The sequence below is a fragment of the Lissotriton vulgaris genome, chromosome 1_1, assembly GCF_964263255.1.
Source record: "Lissotriton vulgaris chromosome 1_1, aLisVul1.2, whole genome shotgun sequence".
NCBI classification, from domain to species: domain Eukaryota; kingdom Metazoa; phylum Chordata; class Amphibia; order Caudata; family Salamandridae; genus Lissotriton; species Lissotriton vulgaris.
In genome coordinates, this window is record NC_141685.1 from 1,826,277,868 (window position 1) to 1,826,301,949 (window position 24,082).

The 24,082-nt window shown below is 42.8% G+C and overlaps 1 protein-coding gene across 1 annotated transcript in view; it reads left to right on the forward strand.

Annotated features, from left to right (window-relative positions):
• The window catches only part of WASHC4 (WASH complex subunit 4), a 975,954-nt gene that overhangs the window by 284,760 nt on the left and 667,112 nt on the right, over positions 1-24,082 (forward strand). Inside the window, exons 15-16 of the mRNA XM_086919270.1 lie at positions 5,509-5,634; positions 10,993-11,100. Coding sequence (XP_086775396.1) covers positions 5,509-5,634; positions 10,993-11,100 — 234 coding nt within the window. The remainder of the gene's footprint in view (positions 1-5,508; positions 5,635-10,992; positions 11,101-24,082) is intronic.

Below are 24,082 nucleotides of genomic sequence, written 5' to 3' on the forward strand. Positions count from 1 at the left end.
ATCTCCTTAACTACACATAGGTATCAACAGCAGCACTTCTATCGAGCACCACCATTCGCTGCATAGTCCAGACACTAGTGACAACATCCGGGCACCTGCTATGACTACATCCAGGACCAACCTCAATCCAACGAGTATTTCTCTGCATTAGGATCAGTGGAGCCAAACTACAACGGACAAATGGGTCCTGGACATCATAAAGGATGGCCATATTTTAGAATTTGTAACAGGTCCACCACCTCATCCACCCTTAAGAGGCTTCCAGCTCATTTCCAATTGTTAAGAAAGGAAGCATACATTATGATTCAGAAAGGAGCCATAGAAAAAGTCCCTTGTTCTCAGAAGGGAAAGGGTTTTTACTCCAGCTTCTTTTTAATTAGGGAACATTCGGGGGAATGGAGACCTATTCTGGATCTCAAAAATCTAAACAAGTATCTGCAGAAAAAGTCTTTCCCCATGGTCACTCTCTAGGAGATACTTCAGCTTTTTATTCATGTGGATTTTATGACAACTCTAGACAAAGACGATGCATATTTCCTTTTCCCAAACATCGAAAATGTCTTTGTTTCTTTGTAGCAGGTGCTAATTTACAAGTCCTTCCATTTGATCTTCGCTCAGCCCCTTAAGTGTTCACCAAGTGCGTAGCTCCAGTTGCTCCTTGTCTCAGACTTCAGGATTTTCAGCTGTTTCCTTATCTTGACGACTGGCTACTAAAAGCACTGTCTTATCAGCAGGCCTCAAATGCAACTTCCATCTGCTTACGGATGTTTCTCTCCCTAGGGCTGATGCTCAGTTATCAAAAATCGGTTCTACAACTGTTCCACAAGATTGCCTTTCTCTGAGCAATTCTGGATACCGTCCAAGACAGAGCATTCTTGTCTACAGAAAGACAAACAGATCTCATTTCACTAGCGACAAAACTATCCAGAAGAAAGTTCGCTTCTGTACGCCTAATAAAATCTCTGCTCGCCTGATGTCTTCAGCAATTTGAATGGTACCTCACACATGTCTCAAGCTGAGACCCTTACAAGAGCAGCTGGACAATCAATGGCTCCAGGTAACCGGGTCGCTCAATGACCTAGTTAAGATAACTCCAACCATGAAAAAAGCGCTTCTCTGGTTGCAATCATCCAAGAATCTCTCAACAGGGTTTTTCTGTTCCCCGTTACCAGATTTCATCCTTACTATGAACGCCTCTCTAGACGGCTGGGGGCACACCTTCAGGATCTTCGTATAAGAGGCAAATAGTCCAAATCCCTTGCAAAAATGTATATCAACTTCCTGCCGTTGCAGGCGATTTTCCTAGCCTTGCAGGTCTTCCTCCCAAGAATACGAAGCTCTTCAGTTCTCATACGAATGGACAATACTACATGCATGCATTACCTCAACAAACAGGGAGGTACACGCTCCAACATTTGTATCTCTAGATGCGCAGGAAATCTGGAAATGGATTCTTTCGCACCACATCTTCATCAAAGTGGAGCATCTTCCAGGGGTGAACAACAGTCTGGCAGATACTCTAAGCAGAGCTTCAAACTTCTGCCAAGAATGGGAACTAGACCAGATGATTATCGACTTCATTTTCCAGAAGAGGGTTAAACACAACTTGGATCTCTTCGCCTCCGGAATAAACCAGAAATGCCAGGTCTTCGCCAGCTGGGAACCAGAAAGAGGGTCATGGGAAAATGCGTTTCTAATAAGATAGTTGGGCATCTTCGCTCACGTTTTTCCCCTTACACTTTAATACCGAGGCTACTAATTAAAATGAAGATAGAGCCATGTCGTCTGATTCTCATTGCTCCGTGTTGGCCTCGCCAACATTGGTTCACGTAGTTACTCCTGCTCTCAGAATTCAGACCTTATCGCCTTTAAATTATATCGACACTGCTGACAATGAGCAAAGGCAATATTCTCCATCCACGTCCCACATCGCTCCAGCTGCATGCACGGTTGCTGAATTCAAAGAATTCAAGGAACTAGATCCGCCACATGACTGTAAAGACATTCTATCTAAAGCCAGAGCAGTGTCTATTATTAAAACCTAGAGTCTCAAATGGAAACACTTCTGTTCATGGTGTCTTCACAATAATGTACATCCGTTTAATTTTCTTCCAGACGTATTTTTACCTTATCTTCTTTCCCTGGCTAAATCAGGACTCATGTATGCCTTAATTAAGGTACATTTTGCTGCCATTTCCAGTTACAGACGTTCCTCTAAATGTCTGTCTCTTTTTTATGTCGACTGGTGAAACAGTTCATGAAAAGACTAATGAGGGTTTTCCCTCCTATTAGAGGTCTTAGAGGTAAATTGAGTGTCATCGACAAACAATAAAATAGGTGTTTTAGTGCCAGCCAAAGTTGGGGCATCAGTAGGAATACTCGAAAGATGTTGTACAATGTCATTTAAAAAATAAAGTAAATAATGTGAGGGCCAATACACAGCCTTGGAGGACCCCTTTAAGAATGGGAAATTGGTCCGTTAACGCTCTCTGTTACTCCAGCGAACCTGCGCGTAGTTATTTACATGCATATGAATACGAATATTCAGGAGAGTGAAGGGCATGCCCATACAAGAAAGGGCATGCAACAGTTTCTTGCAGAGGACCAGGTCAAATACCGAGTTGAGATCAACATAGGCAAAGTACAAGCTTCCTCCGTGGATCACAGCTGTTTTTTATTATAGAAGAAGGAAGCAGAAGACCTGGCCCTTGGTGCTTAGCATCCTAGGAAATCCAGCATGGAAGGGAGACAGAATGTCATTGTTGTCAATCCAGCTCTGTTTTCTACCCAATAAGAGAATTATCATCCAGGATCACTGATGGGTATATCTCTTTACATTATGTAGTATTTCGTACAACTGTGAGCTACTTTGTCTTTGGAAAGATAAGCAAGGGGCTGGACATTGGAGTTATCATGTCTGTTGGTTGATTGTTAATTGTATAGTACTGAGCTCGAGCACCCACACACTACCTTCAGAAATCTATGGCTACTCAGCCCAACCCTGCCATGAATCATTTCCGAAAGGGGTTGTACTTGGCCCAGTTTATAGCATCCTAGTAGGACATATCCCAGGACACCAGCTGCAAATGACACCCAAGCCCGAGTTCAGGGCCCTCTAACCCCTGTCTGCCTTGTTCCCTCCTCCCCTTCCAGACACCTCTTGAACGTCATCAGAGACCATCCTTGTAGGCATGAATTTTAATGATGTTTAGAATTTCATGCTGGACTGAGCTTGTCTGACTTTGATCAAAATAATATATATATATATAAAAACGAAAGTATGTCTGTCTGTTTGTCCTTTATGCATTACTACACCATTCATCTGATTGCCATGAAACGTTGGGAAGTTGATGAGTACACTCCTGCGAAGGTTTCTGTCCCAAATTCTTTTTTGAAATCGCCCCCACAGTGCCCTCATAATCTTTCGAATACTGAAATAGACAGTGAATTTGCGAGCATCGTCAACAGTTATGACCCCCAAACGGATATTGATTGGTCAATGTACATCAGAAGCACGAAAGAAAAAGGCATTACGAGCTTCAGAAACAGAAGAGCAACGGGAAGCAAGATTAGAAGCTGTTCGAATACAAACTGGTCAAGCCCGTAATTCTCAAACGAACGAGCAACGAGAATCAAGATTGGAAGCTGATCGAGTACGTACTGCTCAAGCCCGTTCTTCTCAAACGAACAAGCAACGAGAATCAAGATTGGAAGCCAATCGAGGACGCACTGCTCAAGCGACACTTAGAAATGTTTTCAAAAATAAAATGAATAAGTTTCAATAACAATGACACAATGTAAATTTAATGTTATCATAACGAGTTTCCCTGAATTTCCTTTCTTCTCAGATCGCAGCAACGCGCGACGGGTAAGCTAGTCTATAATATATATATATAAAACTTTGGGAAGTTGTTGAGTACACTCCCACGAAGGTTTCTGGCAAAAAAAAAAAAAAATTGTAAAATCGGCCCCTGGTCCCCAGGGCCCTCATAATCTTTCCAATACTGAACGTTTACAGTATCCGGTGCGACTCGCTTTTGCAATGACCATCAACAAAGCACAAGGACAATCGCTGCAAGTGTGTGGACTAGATTTGGAGAATCAGTGCTTCTCACATTGACAACTGTATGTGGCCGACTCATGCGTCGGAAAACCTTCTGATTTATTTGTGTACGCACCAGACGGAAAAACAAAAAATACCGTGCATCCACAAGTAATCGAATAAATAAACCGAATTAAAACAACACTTTAAAATGTTTTCCAAATTAAAATGAATAAGTTTCAATCCGGTGCGACTCGCTTTTGCAATGACCATCAACAAAGCACAAGGACAATACTGTGTATCCGCAAGCACTCGAATAAATAAACAGAATTAAAACAACACTGTTTTCCATATTAAAATTAATAAGTTTCAATAAAAATGACACAATGTAAATTGAATGTTATCATAACAAGTTTCCTTAAATTTCCTTTCTTCTGAGATCGCAGCAATGCGCGACGGGCAAGCTAGTTGAAAATAAAGAAGCCCTGAAAAATATGGCCATACGCCCGGGGATAAATAATGTATTGATTGCACTTTGTCTAAGTATGAGGTGTGCGCTTTTCCCCCTAGTTTGTTGGCATTCTGTCAAGTAGGGTTTTTATTCTGGTAGTGATTGGAGAATTCCATAATCTTGTGCTAATGTGGATTTTAGTCCTCGGATACGCAGATCATTCTACTGTTGATTCAGTTTTTGAAAGCTGACTCAGACATGCTGCTTTTGAGATGTCTGGTACCTAATCACATGTACTAGTATTTGATGTGTGATTCCTTTACAGCTTGTAATTGTTTGATCTAGTGAATGAAACTCTCCAGAATTCTTTCTTGTAAGGAATCTTTGATTATTTGTTTGAGGAACAAAGGAGAGAAGCAAATATTTTCATGCAGGCCATTCTTGGGGTTTAAACTAATATTTTTGTGGGGGCCATACTTTATACTGCCCTAGTTGTACTGCTTGCTGTGTCCTAATTACCTTCATTGGATGTTCCTCTCATCTACCCAGCCTGCAGCGGTTGAGCTGACCTTTGTTTAGAAGGTACCCCTATTTGTGTCTGCAGAACTCCCTCTAACCACCCTTTTATACTGGTGCTCTGTTGCCTTCACTCTATATGCCCAGAGCCAGCCCTTCCATAAGACAAGAAAATGTGACATCATAAGGTGCCACAAATTACAACAAAATACCTACAAACAGCCTTTCTATTAGTGTTCATGCAGTCATGATTACGTCCATTCTTAAGCTTAGCCCTTCAAAAGATTCACTTATGGTGTGTGGTATAACAACAAAAGGTGCGGAAATTGAAAAAAATGCGAACATTCCAATTAAAAATAAAAATTTGTGTTTCAACCAGAGCCCTACTATTACAAGACAGTTGTTTTTTTATGTATAAAAGACATCTTGAAAATACCAATATCCTTTATTTTATAAGGATTTCCTGGGATTTAATTGTCTTGTTTCAATTTCTTTGCAGGGTTTTCTTTATGCATGTGGACTTTGTAACATCATTAAAACCACCATGAACCTTCACATGGCCACTCGGAAGCCTATGACCAAAACATCTGTCAAAGCTTTATGTAGATTGGTTGAACTTCTCAAGGTAAGTCATGCATATTTTAGTTATGAATCCTACATTTTGGGCTCTAAATCAAACATTTTATTTTAGTATAAAAAACCTTAGCTGTTTTGTTTATCAGTAGAAATCTTCATTAATCGGTGTAATATACCATTTGCAGGTATAGAGCTTCGTATGTCACCCTTACATGTTACAATAGTTCTTTTTTTCATTCATTGTTAGATTTTTCTCTATTGGTTTCGAATTCATACAGTAGAATATAATTATTAGAAAATGATGGATCCCTACTGGCTCCCCTTGCTGGCCCGCGCCACCTTTGCAACCAGCTATATGCTTATCCTGTATAACAAGCTCACGATCTCTGGCACTCTGTATACCGTTAGACAGGATACTATCTGGCTGGAGACAAAGAAGAGTAAAAAAGAATGCAACAAGCCTTTTCCTGCTATGCAACCAGGATCTGTATCCTTGGAACCATCAAGTCCCGTTGCTGCTCCAATTTATGAAAAGGTTAACGACTTAATATCTTTAAAGAACACTATTTCATGATGCAGTGCAATTATATTTCTACTCCTAGAAAGCAGCTAACGGTCCAATCACTTGCTAAATGTATCCTTGGCTTTGACATTGATCTCAGCTGGCTTTTGGTTTGGTTTGCGCTATACAAGTAACACATACATATATACTTACATCCATACATACATACCCGAAAAGAGGAAAAAACGATAATACTTGGAATCCTAGCTGGGCAAAGGCATACACCAATATCCACCATTATCCAAAGGGGAGCAGCAATGTGCCAGATACATGCAGCACTGTAGCGTGGGCAGGGAATGCTGGGTGTTTCGTTGGAATAATTGCATGATAGCATCTGACGTGTCCTGTGTGTCATGTAGGGTACTCAGTGATTTTAACTAGCCTGTATTTGCATCAGTCTCACTGTCTTTTATGTGACAGTTCAGATGTTGTCTGTCACATTTGTGTATAGATTAAGATCGTGGTGGGTGATGATCTGGGAAAATAGTTCATGCATAAGTTACATTGGCCACTCTCCTCAGTGCTAGTGTTAATCTGGTTTCTCAAGTCTGCCTCATAAGAACAAGCATGATTTACCTTAAAACATTAAACAAATGGATGTTTCTAACAATAAAAGAAACTAGTTCATCCTCTGCAAATATATTTGTCCTGTTCTTTTTTTTTTTTGTCTAGCTGCCTTTATAATTCTGGGAGACTTATATTGCACTTTCCTATCTGAGTATTGAAAATCCTACACTGGTCTTCAATTTTTTTTAAACATCTTTCTATTGGAAGTTTTCTCTTTAACTACAGTTAGCACATTATACATATGTCCTGCATCATATCACGCATGTGTCAACAATACTAAGAACACCAAATAGTTATGCATTTGTGTAAGAACAAGTTATGACATATGAACATGCAGGTTACAGGTGCATCTTTGCCCAGGTATGGTTATGGTTGTCTTGTCATGGTTTCACGTTATTTCTATAATTATGATGTCTATTTAAGTGAACCGTAACTAATAACAAAAGATAAAAAAGAAAAGAATGCCATCTCAGGTCGTGGCAGCTATATCGTAGCGTAGGTGTCGAGCGAGAAGTATAAGGGTCAATACCCTACGCTGGTCTTCGATAGTATTCAATATTCACCTATTTACTTAAGATATACAATTGTCCTTATGTTCATTTTCTGTAATATATATATATATATATATATATATATATATATATAATATATATTTACAGCAAAAGAGTCCTTGCAGCTCTTGACAAGGCACACAGCTCTCTCCCCCACCATCCGATTTGTAACCTTGCTGCCTGTCACAAAACGAGCTCTCTTCTATTAATTGCCTGGTCCGACGCGTTTCAAGGCTGTTCCGCCCCTTCCTCATGGACTTGCACAACGGAAAAGAACATTCACCATCACATCGTTTTCCACCCTTTTATTGGTGAAAAGACCGCCAAACAGTGGGCGTGGCACAGTGATTGCACAACCAGCAGCCTGCTGGTAGTTGGAGTCCTTCGTAATGGTGAGTCAGTGTTTTGCCTTGAGTAGGCTCCGTTCCGTTGTGAGTATGCAAATGTACATGTTCTTAAGTAGAATTGAGAGTTCAATTTGTGAGTTCCGGTCTCCTGGGGAAAGTGCGCTCTCATGTTAGGAAATCGTTTCCATTCAAAAGCCCCTCCTGCAAGCTGCTTCATGCAGTTGAATCCTGGAAGTGGTGCTCCTGCCCACGGCCAAGGGAAGCCGTGCAAATATTGTTTACAGCAAAAGAGTCCTTGCAGCTCTTGACAAGGCACACAGCTCTCTCCCCCACCATCCGATTTGTAACCTTGCTGCCTGTCACAAAACGAGCTCTCTTCTATTAATTGCCTGGTCCGACGCGTTTCAAGGCTGTTCCGCCCCTTCCTCATGGACTTGCACAACGGAAAAGAACATTCACCATCACATCGTTTTCCACCCTTTTATTGGTGAAAAGACCGCCAAACACTGGGCGTGGCACAGTGATTGCACAACCAGCAGCCTGCTGGTAGTTGGAGTCCTTCGTAATGGTGAGTCAGTGTTTTGCCTTGAGTAGGCTCCGTTCCGTTGTGAGTATGCAAATGTACATGTTCTTAAGTAGAATTGAGAGTTCAATTTGTGAGTTCCGGTCTCCTGGGGAAAGTGCGCTCTCATGTTAGGAAATCGTTTCCATTCAAAAGCCCCTCCTGCAAGCTGCTTCATGCAGTTGAATCCTGGAAGTGGTGCTCCTGCCCACGGCCAAGGGAAGCCGTGCAAATATTGTTTACAGCAAAAGAGTCCTTGCAGCTCTTGACAAGGCACACAGCTCTCTCCCCCACCATCCGATTTGTAACCTTGCTGCCTGTCACAAAACGAGCTCTCTTCTATTAATTGCTTGGTCCGACGCGTTTCAAGGCTGTTCCGCCCCTTCCTCATGGACTTGCACAACGGAAAAGAACATTCACCATCACATCGTTTTCCACCCTTTTATTGGTGAAAAGACCGCCAAACAGTGGGCGTGGCACAGTGATTGCACAACCAGCAGCCTTCTGGTAGTTGGAGTCCTTCGTAATGGTGAGTCAGTGTTTTGCCTTGAGTAGGCTCCGTTCCGTTGTGAGTATGCAAATGTACATGTTCTTAAGTAGAATTGAGAGTTCAATTTGTGAGTTCCGGTCTCTCAATTCTACTTAAGAACATGTACATTTGCATACTCACAACGGAACGGAGCCTACTCAAGGCAAAACACTGACTCACCATTACGAAGGACTCCAACTACCAGCAGGCTGCTGGTTGTGCAATCACTGTGCCACGCCCACTGTTTGGCGGTCTTTTCACCAATAAAAGGGTGGAAAACGATGTGATGGTGAATGTTCTTTTCCGTTGTGCAAGTCCATGAGGAAGGGGCGGAACAGCCTTGAAACGCGTCGGACCAGGCAATTAATAGAAGAGAGCTCGTTTTGTGACAGGCAGCAAGGTTACAAATCGGATGGTGGGGGAGAGAGCTGTGTGCCTTGTCAAGAGCTGCAAGGACTCTTTTGCTGTAAACAATATTTGCACGGCTTCCCTTGGCCGTGGGCAGGAGCACCACTTCCAGGTTTCAACTGCATGAAGCAGCTTGCAGGAGGGGCTTTTGAATGGAAACGATTTCCTAACATGAGAGCGCACTTTCCCCAGGAGACCGGAACTCACAAATTGAACTCTCAATTCTACTTAAGAACATGTACATTTGCATACTCACAACGGAACGGAGCCTACTCAAGGCAAAACACTGACTCACCATTACGAAGGACTCCAACTACCAGCAGGCTGCTGGTTGTGCAATCACTGTGCCACGCCCACTGTTTGGCGGTCTTTTCACCAATAAAAGGGTGGAAAACGATGTGATGGTGAATGTTCTTTTCCGTTGTGCAAGTCCATGAGGAAGGGGCGGAACAGCCTTGAAACGCGTCGGACCAGGCAATTAATAGAAGAGAGCTCGTTTTGTGACAGGCAGCAAGGTTACAAATCGGATGGTGGGGGAGAGAGCTGTGTGCCTTGTCAAGAGCTGCAAGGACTCTTTTGCTGTAAACAATATTTGCACGGCTTCCCTTGGCCGTGGGCAGGAGCACCACTTCCAGGATTCAACTGCATGAAGCAGCTTGCAGGAGGGGCTTTTGAATGGAAACGATTTCCTAACATGAGAGCGCACTTTCCCCAGGAGACCGGAACTCACAAATTGAACTCTCAATTCTACTTAAGAACATGTACATTTGCATACTCACAACGGAACGGAGCCTACTCAAGGCAAAACACTGACTCACCATTACGAAGGACTCCAACTACCAGCAGGCTGCTGGTTGTGCAATCACTGTGCCACGCCCAGTGTTTGGCGGTCTTTTCACCAATAAAAGGGTGGAAAACGATGTGATGGTGAATGTTCTTTTCCGTTGTGCAAGTCCATGAGGAAGGGGCGGAACAGCCTTGAAACGCGTCGGACCAGGCAATTAATAGAAGAGAGCTCGTTTTGTGACAGGCAGCAAGGTTACAAATCGGATGGTGGGGGAGAGAGCTGTGTGCCTTGTCAAGAGCTGCAAGGACTCTTTTGCTGTAAAAAAAAAAATATATATATATGTATATGTGGTAATAGATAATTAATTCAAATTTGTGTTGATTATTTCCAGTGATTGGATGACGTGTATTTGAAAGCTATGGTACTCAGGTGTAAGAAAGAGATCACTGAGTAGGTACAGTGAATTCCCAAAGGAGACACTTTATGGTTTGTGCTCCTTTCACTCAAGTTTATTTTGATCATATCCCCAATCGGAACCTTTCCTTGTTGCAAGGAGTTACATTGTCCCTCACTTTTTCATACAATGCATTGTTACAAGCACTGCTGCATCAAAGCAAACATTGTCTCTCATGGTCTCTGTTAATGCTGTTGGTGTGTTAATGCGGCATCATAATCCTGGCCATGTTTTTTTTTGTGTATTTAAAAAAGACATCATAAAATAACACCGGTCAATATATGTTAAGTTTGCCCCTCTGCCCTACGCATGAATGCAACTTTTCGAAACTGTAGCTTGTCTACATCTTGAGTGTGACAACCTAATTCTGTTTTGGAAAAGAGTGCCTTTTCAATTCAGTCAGTTGTATCTAGAGCTATTTAACTCCTTGGTGGATGATCAGCTTTACAATTAATTATTCATTTTTTCAAGTGTGTTTTATCGATGGTGTGAACATTATTGGAATAGTTGGGTGAAGTCCAATTGTCATAGACTTGGTATAGAGTACAGAGCATATCAGCCAGGGTTAGATTCATAACTATTTTGAAACGTTTTCATGTAACCAATTTTTTTTTACCATGTTATGGGTTTTTGTTTGCAGGCCATAGAGCACACGTTTCATAGAAGAAGCATGATTGTGGCAGATTCTGTCTCACATATAACTCAGCATCTTCAACATCAAGCGCTTCATGCTATTGCTGTGGCCAAGGTATGATCACATATTTGTTAAATATGCTGCCTGTGTTGTATGTATGTTAGATAAGACTATTAAAAGAACTATTGTATTTTAATTTAAAGTACACATTCTCCTGTTTGTTGCATACTTTAAGGCATCTGAAAGGTTTTCCTATGGATGTCCTAGTCACTGCTTTCAAGGCAATTATTTACTGGTGCTTCATGCTCTTGATGTCAGCTAAAGATGTTCTGTGACCTAGAGACCATGTGTTGCATTCTGCCTTCCTGTCTCACCTCAGATAGCTGTGAGTCAGTTTACTGAGGAAGGATCAAAAATCAAACAGTATCTAAAAACAGAAGATAGTTTTGTGGCTTACCTTGTGCTCCTTAGACTTCCTGAGTATTTTATTTTGGTGTTTGAGCCGTTCCGATTTCCACAAATTGAATAGTGTCACTGTCACTACAAATGTTAAATGGTTAGTGAATAGGGTACTCTGCTAACTGGTCACATTAATGCTAGTGTGGCAGAATGGTCAGACAACCATTAACAACGCTTATTATTCAAGAACCTAACACAATTCAGTATTAAAATAGGTGGCTTTGCCCACTTTATTGGAATGGACAGACACCTTTGTTTTGGTCACCTATACAAGCCTGCTTTCCTGCCAAATAATTATATTCATGTTGAAGATAAGCCGCTTTAGCGAAGTTTGTTGGTGGAGGAGACAATGCATTTTGTTTCCTGCACCATCATTTTGAATTCCAGATTAAGCATTTCTTGTTGATACTTTTGACAGAATTTTAAAAAAGATTCTATTTGTACTTTTCATTCCCAAATGATAGCATTTGACGTATAAGTGGAGTTTTACCTCACACAATTATTTTTCCAATGTCTTTGTTACATCCTTATTTCCTTTTATTTTCTTTTCATCTCACGCTCTGTCTGTTCCTAGAACATGGAACTGTGTACCTGAGTGTACGCCATGCATTCCATGTTCCAGAGAACTTAGTTTGACTGTTACTGCTTTTGCCTTGTCTGTTTGCATGTACTTTGCAGCGCTTGCAATAAACTTGTATTTACTTACCTCAACGGATCCTTGCGTCTTCACAAGTGGCAACGACTGGAAGAAGACTTCGCTTGCTACATGTTTACTGTGGCACAGGTGCAGCGACGTCCTCCGAACCTTATGTTCGTGATCCTGATGTGTTCTACATACTGGAACTGCTACAATCAATTCTCCTGAAATTTCCTGGCAGTTTGATGAAAACCTCTTTTTTTTTTCTGCTCTGATATCCTTATGTTGGTTTTTTCATGTATTTTGGCATTTCGTACTCACTAACTGCCATTTTCTGTCCAACCTCTTTGTGACGTCTTTTATAGCTGTTGCCTGGATTCCAAGCTACGTGTCATTCCGTTTCTTGACGCCCACCTCGCCCTGTTTTTACTGTTGCCTAGATACGTCACGCTCTCTTCGCCTTGTGTGTCTTCAAAGGAGTTTCTCCGGTCTCATTGGCCACGTCCTGCATCATCACGCTGACAGCCATTTTGACTGAGGAAACTACTTCCTTGTGGTTGGTTACTGTGCTGAATAACTTAGTTTATAAAGTGTTTTATATGGAACAATTTTCATTTTGCAGCTCTCACACTGAACGGCTCTCAACAAGAGCTAATGTCTTAGAAGATAAGTACATCTCGTCTCACTGTTTCTTAATCGCGTCGTAATGATTTCTCTTTTGATGCTATACAGATAGGATTCCTGTTCATACTACGGTGACAGGCAGACCATACTATAACGTTTCACTTTAATCTCTGGATATTTTCGATTCCAGCCTGTGATTTTACGGTGACAGGCACACCATAATTTACTCTTAAATTCTGCAATTGGACAACCTCTATTTCAGCCTGTTTCTCTAGGGTGACAGGCACACCGTAACTATTTGGCTCATTATACTTTTCTTGTGACTTTAACCCTTTATTAGTTTCTTTTTCCCTTTGTTTCGTTATGGTTACAAGCACACTATACCTATTACTTTTTGTTGCTGTATTCTACTTCTATTTATTGGGTATATTGCTATTTACCATGCAATACAATTTCTTCAAACCAAACCAAATCAAACCTTGACCTATTCCATAGACAAGGTGGAAAGAGGAGTTTATAACCTATTTAAAGGCCAATGATGGCGAACGCATGTCTGCTGAGAGAAAGAAAAAAAATGTCTTCATTGTTTAGGTTCTGAGGGACAAGTAGTGTATTGTACTCTCTCTCCTGTCAGGTCTGGAGGTGATTATAATGTCTACAATGGAGCTATTTTGCTTATTGAGAATAGATTTAAACCCACTACTAGTGTTGCCCTTAATAGGTTTACATTTTACAATTGAGCCCAAGAAGAGGGAGAAAGTTTTGATGAGTTCCTTACTGCCCTCCGTGCATTGTCTTTACATTGTAATTTTGGTCTGATCACTGATTTTATTTATTTTTTATGTTTCTCCCATCTTCAGTCTTCCTAGTTCTTCTACTTTCAGTAATGTCGGCTATATCAAAGGAGGACACATTTTTGCATTTTTTTTCTTCTTTTTATCCCCATGCTCATCACCACTGTGCCCCGTTTCCCCCCTCCTACCTTGGGAATCCTCCCTGACTTACCTATTGGCTGACACCACTTTGAGCCGCAATCCAACACCCTCCTTCATTATCTATCAGAAGATGAGCACTAACCTCCCCATATCATATTTTTCTATGAGGGAATACGATTGTATGTACACCAGGATTTTCCTAGGCTTCTTCCGACCAGGGTTAAGCCTGAAAGGGTCCGCATGCACTCGCTGAATTCCCGTGTCCCAAACAGAGGTAGGGGCGACTTGAGGGAAAGATTTAGACAAGATCTCCACCATAAATGTTTTAATATTTTCTCCCTCTGCACCCTCCTTTATAGCAAGAATCCGGATGTTATTCCGTCTTGAACTATTTTCCATCGTTTCTAATCTGTCCGATAAATCCTTTTCCCTTGACCTAAGCCTATCTAGTTTGTAAGAGTGATCTTGTACATCTTTCCCTAGTTCTAAAACGTTATTTTCCAAATCCTCGGTGCGTTTTGTTAATACTGATAAGTTCATTTCCAAGCTACTACATGTATCTTGAATTTTTTTTGGGTTGGCTTCTGAATTAGCTAATCGATCTTTTGTCTCTAGGGAGAGTTGACTCAGTAGGTCCTTCACAGCTTCTAGGCCTGAAATATCTTTAGCACCCTCTTTAGCTGGCTTGTCGTAGATCTGGTCGGGCCTTTCTGCCATTTTAGGATCCCCTGGTTCCAGGTTGGAAAAGATGATTGAATCACTCAGGGGTGAGAACCTGTTCGAGACAGAGATAGCTGGAGAACTAGCTAATTGTGTAGTTGGAATATTTTATGACATAACCTCTGCTTCTTTGGGAGGTTCCATGTTACACTGTATATTAACCTGTGAATTTAGCTTGAAGTAAGCCTTTAGTGATGGGGTCACTCTAGGGGCTAGTGGGACTGGTCTCTTTTTCCTTTCTCTTACAGGAGTGCTCTTCCCTATCTTAGTATCCTTGATGCCCGTTGGGCTAAGTTCGCGCATTACAAATTACATTTCATTCATTCATTCATTCAATCATTCATTCATTCATTCTTTCATTCATTCATATCAAGTTGACTTATTCTGTTTTATTTCTTATAGACTCACTCAACTAATTACTTTCCTTACTGCTTAACAGAAACTCACCAACCTCCTCAGGGGAATCAGAGTTGTACATTTTATTTGCCCTCCTCACTTTAAAGTATGCTGGGAACCTTAACTGAACTTGGGCGCCCAGTTGTCTCAGGGGATCCGTCCGTTTGCCCAGCTCCCACCTTCTGTGACTCTAGGTATATCAGACCTTATTTTAAAGGAGATATCCTGAACCTGAATAGTTTTCAGTTTTAGGGCTGCCTCTAAAACTTTTTCTATGAGGGAATACGATTGTATGTACACCAGGATTTTCCTAGGCTTCTTCTGACCAGGGTTAAGCCTGAAAGGGTCTGGATGCACTCGCTGAATTCCCGTGTCCCAAACAGAGGTAGGGGCGACTTGAGGGAAGGATTTAGACAAGATCTCCACCATAAATGTTTTAATATTTTCTCCCTCTGCACCCTCCTTTATAGCAAGAATCCGGATGTTATTCTGTCTTGAACTATTTTCCATCGTTTCTAATCTGTCCGATAAATCCTTTTCCCTTGACCTAAGCCTATCTAGTTTGGAAGAGTGATCTTGTACATCTTTCCCTAGTTCTAAAACGTTATTTTCCAAATCCTCGGTGCGTTTTGTTAATACTGATAAGTTCTCCTCCAAGCTACTACATGTATCTTGAATTTTTTTTGGGTTGGCTTCTGAATTAGCGAATCGATCTTTTGTCTCTAGGGAGAGTTGACTCAGTAGGTCCTTCACAGCTTCTAGGCCTGAAATATCTTTAGCACCCTCTTTAGCTGGCTTGTCGCAGATCTGGTCGGTCCTTTCTGCCATTTTAGAATCCCCAGGTTCCGGGTTGGAAGAGATGATTGAATAACTCAGGAGTGAGAACCTGTTCGAGACAGAGATAGCTGGAGAACTAGCTAATTGTGTAGTTGGAATATTTTATGACATAACCTCTGCTTCTTTGGGAGGTTCCATGTTACACTGTATATTAACCTGTGAATTTAGCTTGAAGTAAGACTTTAGTGATGGGGTCACTCTAGGGGCTAGTGGGACTGGTCTCTTTTTCCTTTCTCTTACATGAGTGCTCTTCCCTATCTCAGTAGGGGGGTTCCTGTTCTTCTTTTTACCTAACTTGAGGGCTAATGGTTGTCCTGCTTGTGCCTCTATCTGGGAAACCACTGCTTTACCAAGAAAGTTACTAGATCGTAGTTTATATCTTCTTCCCAGTATTGCTTCCCTGTCTGTTTTTTCCACTGAGTCTTTCCCCTTAGGTAGGTCTTGCCGGCTCACTCTCTAACTCACTCCCTTTACCTGTCGGTATTATATTCATTAGAGGCGGGGAGACTGTATCCATGTACGCTGTGCTCATGCCATGCTTTTGGCTTATCTCCTTAGTCAGCTTTGTTTGCTCTATCAGTTCTCTGTCAGTTGTGGCCGGCTCCCAATCTGCTTCCTCGGCTCTTTGTGACTCTCCACGGAAGCCACATGCGCTGAGTCTGCCCTGCGAGAACACAGAGCTGAAACTGGCCTCACCGAGGCGGGGAAAGCTGCGGAGTGCAGCTCGAGATTCTTCGAGCGCACCAACCGCCCTGAAAATCGCAGGGCCAACACACATCCAGCCACAACTCCCCAAACTGGGGAAAAGGAGGAAAAAAAAAGAAGAGTAAAAACGCAGAGCAAAAGCCCGCTGCCAGCAACCGTTACCGGTGTAACATTTGCCAGCACCGCCGTCCCGCTGCCGAACAGACACCAGCGAGTGCGGTCCAGAGAGAAAACAAAAGAAGGTAAGTAGGTTCGTAAGCATGCAGAGAGGCTAATCGCACAATGAATCCATTATGATGTGGGTGGTGAAGAGCGTCTCTCGGCCAGCTCGCTAGCTAGCTGCCATTTTCCCCTGTGGGCGTGCCCCCGTTCTGATCACTCATGACTGCTGAGATGATCAGGGATTAAATAATTGTTCATATGAGAAGTAAAAATGTTTAGGAGCAGCTTTGGATAATGGGCGATCCTAACTTGGAGGCTGCCATCAGCACTGCCAAGGCTTTGGAACAATCGGAAAAATGGATGAAGTCCCGCAACAAAGAAGTTAAGGATCCTATTTCAAGTGAAGTGAGCAGTGTCACTCCTAGCACTTCTAAAAGCCCATACAATTCTAATTCCAGCTTCAAGAATAACTCAAATCCTAAAGGTTTTTACTGCTATAGGTGTGGTAATCCCAGTCACTTAGCCTCTTTTCCACGTTGTCCTGCCATTGGGAAAGATATTGTAAGTGTGGACGTTTGGGCCATTTTTCTAAAATGTGCAAAGATACAAATACAAAGAAAAGTACTTCTTCCTTTTCTTCTTCCAGTTGCTCCAAATGAAAAATCTCTTGTGCTTCTCATGAGCCGACATTTGGAGGTGATGTCCAGTGTGATTTGGAGACTGGAATTTTAGTTTCTATTCTCAAATGATGATTTCAAGGCAGACAAGATTGGTCCACCTAAATGTCTTGTTTATATTCTTGGAAGGAATCTTGAACTTATGGCGGACTCTGGGTCACCTTGGACCATCATCACAGAACAATATTGTACGGAGTCCTTTGGGAACTTACTTGATTTGAGCTCCTTCTTGTGAGAAAGTGGCTCTGTATATACTGTTCCCACAGAGTCCACAGACCCCAGAGGTTTGGCAGAGGCTAAAGTTAGATATGACTTTACTCTCTAAAGTGGTAGCTTGGTCGAGCAGTAAGGCAGTATCAGAGGACAGTGTAAAGCATTTGTTGTACACACTCAGGAGGCAAATGGTGTCACACACTCATAAGCTGAACTCCAGGCCAATGGCTTGCATAACAAAATATATACTTGTTTTATTTTAGAACCAACAATATGTATCAAAATATACTGTTCGAGGCATATGAGCTGCAGATTACACACTGTGCATAGATCGCCACCTAGTGTTGGGCCCGTATGTCTGCAGTTGTTTTTGTACTGAAAAGTCTTTGGAAGTCACAGGATAGGTGACTCCTCCTTTGGACAATAGTGCGCATGGGCATCGGCTCCATCCTTAGATTGTTTTTTTCCGCCACCGGGCTTGGATGTGTTTCCTGCTCTCTGTGTTGGAACCGTTTTTCCTTCAGCGCGCAATCCTCACAAGCTTCGACAGTGTTGTTTCGAACGCGTTTCTCTTCAAATCTGAAGTCTTAGATTCCGGTCGTCGACGAAGGCCTTCGTGCATACCGACTCCTCATCTTCAGGCTCATGGAGAGGACACCATTTAAAAAGTGTCCTTGATGTGGGTCGAAGTTTCCCCACATCGATCTCCGTGAGGTGTGCAACCTTTGCCTCTCACCAGAGCACGAGGCCAGAGACTGTTCCGCTTGTGCCTCTTTCCGCTCCAAGAAGACGATACGGGACCGACGAGCTCAAAGAACAATGATTCGCTCTTCAGCTTCGATCCCATACAATATCTCCGAAGAGCGCGTCAACGTCCCAGAGCAACAGCAGGAACATGGAATCAACAGCAACTCTGAGGCCGAAGATTCAGACGTCGAGGACATCACTCCGGCACAGATGGTCATAAGTAAGAACGTCAACCCCGACCCTTCCTCGACACCTTCTAAAAAGGCTACGTTCACACCCTCGCCCTCGGGCCCGGGTGCACACCGAGACACTGCTTCCCATGCCCCGCCTTCGAGCTCTGCAAAGAAGCCTAATAAACCTTTAGGTGACTCAGGCTCAAGTCAGCCTACCCCTAGTGCCGGCGCACACCTACCGGCACCGAAAAAGAAAGCATTGTCTTCCTCCACGCCAGCTGCTTCCAAATCTAAGCACTCGGCGCCGAAGACTAGCACCGGCTCCTCGGCACCAAAAACACACTCGGAGCCGAGCAACAAATTGCCACCCGACTCCCAAGCTTTGGAGCCGAAAAAACCCTTAGAGCCAACAAAACCATTGGAGCCGAAAAAAACATTGAATCTAGGAAAACACCAGAGCCGAAAAAGACAAATGTTCCATCTGCTAAAGACACTGCTAAAGAACATGTTTCAAAACCGGAAGATCCTCACAGCTCGACGCCGAAAAAGCCCTCGGCACCAAAAGATCTACCTCCCACAGAGGACTTGTTCCATCCAGACCCTACACAAAAGACTCTGGTTAAAGATCTAAAAACTGGTCGACTAACTCTTAGTACTAAAAAACGACCATTGGACGCCCCTGCACCTGCCCCTCATCCAAAGAAAAAGGACATTGCGACCTCTCCTTTGAGGATACCTTCTCCTCCACCTTATATCCCTTCACCACCTCCTCCCCTACCACATCACTCCCCTACACCTTCTCCTACTCCGTTAGCAGACGATGATAACAGGGATGACACCTCTGATGACACGGGGGGTGGTGCAGACATTGAGCCACCAGATCATTCCAGTCCTCCTGGCTCACCTGACCCTTGGGACGATTATAGCACCCCAGATGTCCCTAACCTCCCACAAGACGACATATATCCCTCCAGACCTTCCCCACCAGAGGACACTATGAGATTTAACTAACTAGTACATAGGGCTGCCCAATACAATGGGGTTGACCTACATACTGACCCAGTAGAAGAAGACTTCCTCCTTGATACTTTTGACAATGCACAAAGGTCCACTTCGATTTTACCCATGCTTAAAGGTGTTATTAAGCACGCGCGAGAAGTTCTTAAAGACCCAGTTAGGGCTCGAATCATAAACCCCCGAATTGAGAAAAAATATAAGCATGTCCCTTCAGATCCAGCCTACATTAGAGGGCCTGCGTCATTAGACTCCATTGTAGTTTCTAATGCACGCAAAAGAGCAAATTCACAAATATCAGGCGAGGCTCCCCCACCAGATAAAGAATCTAAGCCCCTTGACGCATCAGGTAAAAGAAGAGTGTCACAGGCAGCAAACATTTGGTATATTGCCAATACTCAAGCGTTACTGGCAAGATACAACAGAGCACATTATGATGAATTCATGAGCAACACTTATTTGGGCCTAATATGGACGTATCTCTGGAAAAAATGAAAAAAGATACCGACACAGCTAAATCTATAGGAGCCTTGCAGTCGCAAGCTCCCAGACGCTCCTTTCACCGCTCATCTTTCAGAAGCACCACCAGGGGATACTCCTCAGACAGTCCCTCTACTTCTTACAAAGCCCCTACACAATCCACCTACACTAGGGGCTACCAAAGAGGTGGTTACAGAGGTAACAACAATAAGGGCAGAGGCTAAACCAACAACTCCCGCTCTGCCTCCACCCTTGCCCAATGACTTCCCTCCCCTTCCCCCAACACATTCCACTCCAGTTGGGAGAAGACTACAATTCCTACCAGTCTGGACCAACATCACATCAGACAGGTGGGTGCAACAAATAATTCAATCAAGTTACCGTCTAGAACTAACATCTACCCCACCAAACATACCACCAAAACAGCGTCCAATGTCACAGGAACATTTGATACTACGCAGGCAAGAGGTAACATCCCTCGTACAAAAAATCGCAATAGAACCAGTTCCATTGCAGCAGCAAAACAGAGGAGTTTACTCCCTGTACTTTCTAATTCCAAAAAAGGACGGATCTCAAAGGCCCATTCTCGACCTCAGACCACTGAACCTGTACATACACTCAGACCACTTCCATATGGTCAATCTCCAGCAGGTTCTTCCTCTACTTTTACAAAATGACTTCCTTTCCACTATAGATCTCAAGGACGCATATTTCCACATTCTCATTCACACAGCTCACAGAAAGTACCTCAGATTTGTACTAGACGATCAGCACTATCAATTCAAAGTACTCCTATTCGGGGTCACAACAGCACCAAGAGTGTTTACCAATTGCCTTGCAGTAGTGGCAGCGCACTTAAGAAGACAGCATATTCACGTCTTCCCATATCTCGACGACTGGCTCATAAAAGCCAGCTCATACAGTCAGTGTGTACAACACACTCACACCACCATACAATTACTCCACGACTTGGGGTTCACAGTAAACCACACCAAGTCCCACCTACAACTGTCCAACGTACAACAGTACCTAGGTGCCACAGTAAACACCTCCACAGCGCTAGCTTATCCATCTGCTGCCAGGATAACAAATATGCAAGCTCTTCTAAACAAATTCCAACAGCAACATTCTCTTCCAGCTCGAGTATTCATGCAACTCATTGGAATGATTGCCTCTTGAATATTCATAGTGCCTTATGCAAAACTACAAATGCGTCCTCTTCAAGAGTGCCTAGCACGACAATGGAACCAGGCTCAGGGGCAATTAACAGACCTAGTGTTTGTAGACAGTCAAACGCACCGCTCTCTGCAATGGTGGAACACCAAAAACCTTTCCAAAGGGCGACCGTTCCTAGAGCCAGTTCCTAAGATAGTCATGACAGCGGACGCATCGCTCTCCGGCTGGGGAGTCCACCTACTGCAGCACACCATGCAAGAAAGGTGGACACCGCAGCATAAGTTACTCCATGTCAACCACTTGGATTTACTAGCCATTTTTCTAGCCCTAAAAGCATTCCAAAAGCACATATCGGGCAAAGCTGTCTTAGTCCGCACGGACAATATGACAGCCATGTACTACATAAACAAACAAGGAGGGACACACTCTCTGCAACTCTCTCAGTTAGCGCAGCAGATATGGAGATGGGCTATACCTCAGAACATCTTCCTTTTAGCCCAACATGTTCCAGGGGTACAAAACACCATGGCCGATCTGTTGAGCCGACAGACACAACAGATTCACGAGTGGGAACTTCATCTACAAGTTCGTCACCCGTTCTTTCAGCTGGGGGGGGCAACCTCAGATAGACCTCTTTGCCACCCACGAAAACGCCAAATGCCCAAGCTTCGCCGCCAGGTATCCACACCCGCTATCCTAAGGCAATGCGATTTGGATGAACTGGTTCCTGCAAATGTGCGTGCACTTTTCCTCCTCTCCCGCTGCTTCCACTAGTGGTGCGCAAACTTTAGCAACATTCCCTCACTCTCATTCTAGTTGCTCCAACTTGGGCCAGACAACGGTGGTACACCACACTGCTGCAGCTTTCTGTGGTACCGCACCAAAAGTTACGCTTGTCTCCACGCTTCCTAACCCAGAACCATGGAGAGATCAGACACCCGGACCCAGCTCAGCTCAACCTAGTGATCCTGCTCCTGAAGTACTAGAGTTCGGTTATCTTAACCTTCCTCCTGACTGTATGAACGTCATTAAAGAAGCTAGAGGTCCCACCACTAGAGCATGTATGCAGCCAAGAGGAAGCGTTTTGTAATATACTGCCATAACAACGACATCAATCCTCTAGACGTGTCTATTCAACACATCATAGGATACTTGTTACACCTCCAAAGATGTAACCTAGCATACACATCTTTTAGACTGTATCTTGCTGCCATTGCAGCATACCTGCAAAATAGACCACGTCTATCACTCTTTAGAGTACCTGCATTAAATGTTTTTATGGAGGGCCTCAAAAGAATAATTCCTCCCAGAGCACCACCTTCAAATGTGTGGAATTTAAACATTGATCTCACACGGTTAATGGGACCTCCATTTGAACCTTTATATAAGTGTGAGTCGCAATTCTTAACCTGGAAAGTTGCTTTCCTAGTAGCTATTACTTCTCGAAGAAGAGTTAGTGAGCAACAAGTTTTAACCATTCAAGAACATTGCTTTACTACATTGAAAGAACACAATCCTTTCTTAAAAGCAAACAACTTTTTGTGTCTTTCTCACCACCACACAGAGGTAACCCCATATCAAAATTGGGGATAGCTAGGTGGATTGTCAAATGTATACAAATGGCAGTTTTTAGGGAACATTCCCCTAGATGACATATGCAAAGCAGCCACATGGTCTACACCGCACACATTCACAAAACACTATTATGTAGATGTGCAAACCAAACAACAAGCCACTGTGGGCCAGGCTGTAATTAAAAACACTGTTTCAAACTACTGCAACAGAATCGGGTTGTCGCCGCCAAGAGTGGGCACTGCTATACAATCTATTCACCGTGTGTAATCTGCAGCTCAAATGCCTCGAAAGGAAAATGCTACTTACCAGTATGCATCTGTTCTTGGCATGTAGAGCTGCAGAGTTACATAAGCCCACACGCCTCCCCTGCTACCTTTATCTGTTCCAGTATTATCTTAATTAGATACAGCTTACATGAGCATCCTTCCTGTTTCTTACAAACTCCATAATTTCCCTACTGACGAAAAACTATCTAACTATGGAGCCGATGCCCATGTGCACTATTGTCCAAAGGAGGAGTCACCTATCCCGTGACTTCCAAAGACTTTTCAGGACAAAAACAACTGCAGACATCCGGGCCCAACACTAGGTGGCGATCTATGCAAAGTGTGTAACTCTGCAGCTCTACATGCCAAGAACAGATGCATACTTGTAAGTAGCATTTTCCCTCTCAGATTGAGTTACTTTCAGATAAATACTTTCAATAGACAGTAGACTTTGGAATAGGATAGTTACAGTTGTTGCTATAGGCAACACAATTTCAAACACATTAACACATTGAGCTCAATGGAAATTTCTAAAAGAAGCCAATAGATTACTTCTAGGATTACTTTTCTAACTGCAGGACTGGATCCTAGATTCAGTCCTGGGACATGTACTGTAAACAGTTGAGCAAAATCGATTAAGTCACAGTAGTGATTTTTAAGCAATGTTTTGGTATTTTAAAAGTTGACAGAAGAAATTTTACAGAAAAACAATCAATGATTTCTTATGGAAGAAATTCACTTAGCAGGTAAGTGGGGTTATGGTTACTCTTTCTAACTCAGGGATGGATCCTAGATCCAGCACTGGTGCACCACCTGTAAACAGTTGAAAGATTGTGTTTTTGTTATGCAGGCGATTTTTAACGAATGTTTGTAAGTTTGCAAAATTGACACACAGAAAATTTTTCAGCAAAAACCAGGCAATGTTATCCTGTGAAAGGAAATTCAAATTTGCAGGTAAAGTATGTTCTCGTTACTTTTGTAATCCAGGGCTGAACTCCTAGGTTCAGCTCTGGGACATTGTTTTAAAACAGGTTAGTAATTACAGTTTTATAGTTGGTACGATTTTTAAAGAATATTTGTAGTTTGCAAAAATCGGCACTTAAAAGAAATTTCACAGAAAACGAGTCATTGGTTTCCCATGGGAGAAAATTGAGTTAGCGATATGTACGGTTGTAATTACTTTTCAGGGTCTGTGCTGGGCACCAAGATCCAGCACTGGGATCTTTCCTGATAACAGTGAGTATTTTCGTTTTTGTATTTCGGCAGATTTTAGATGAATATTTTAAAGTTTCAAAACTCA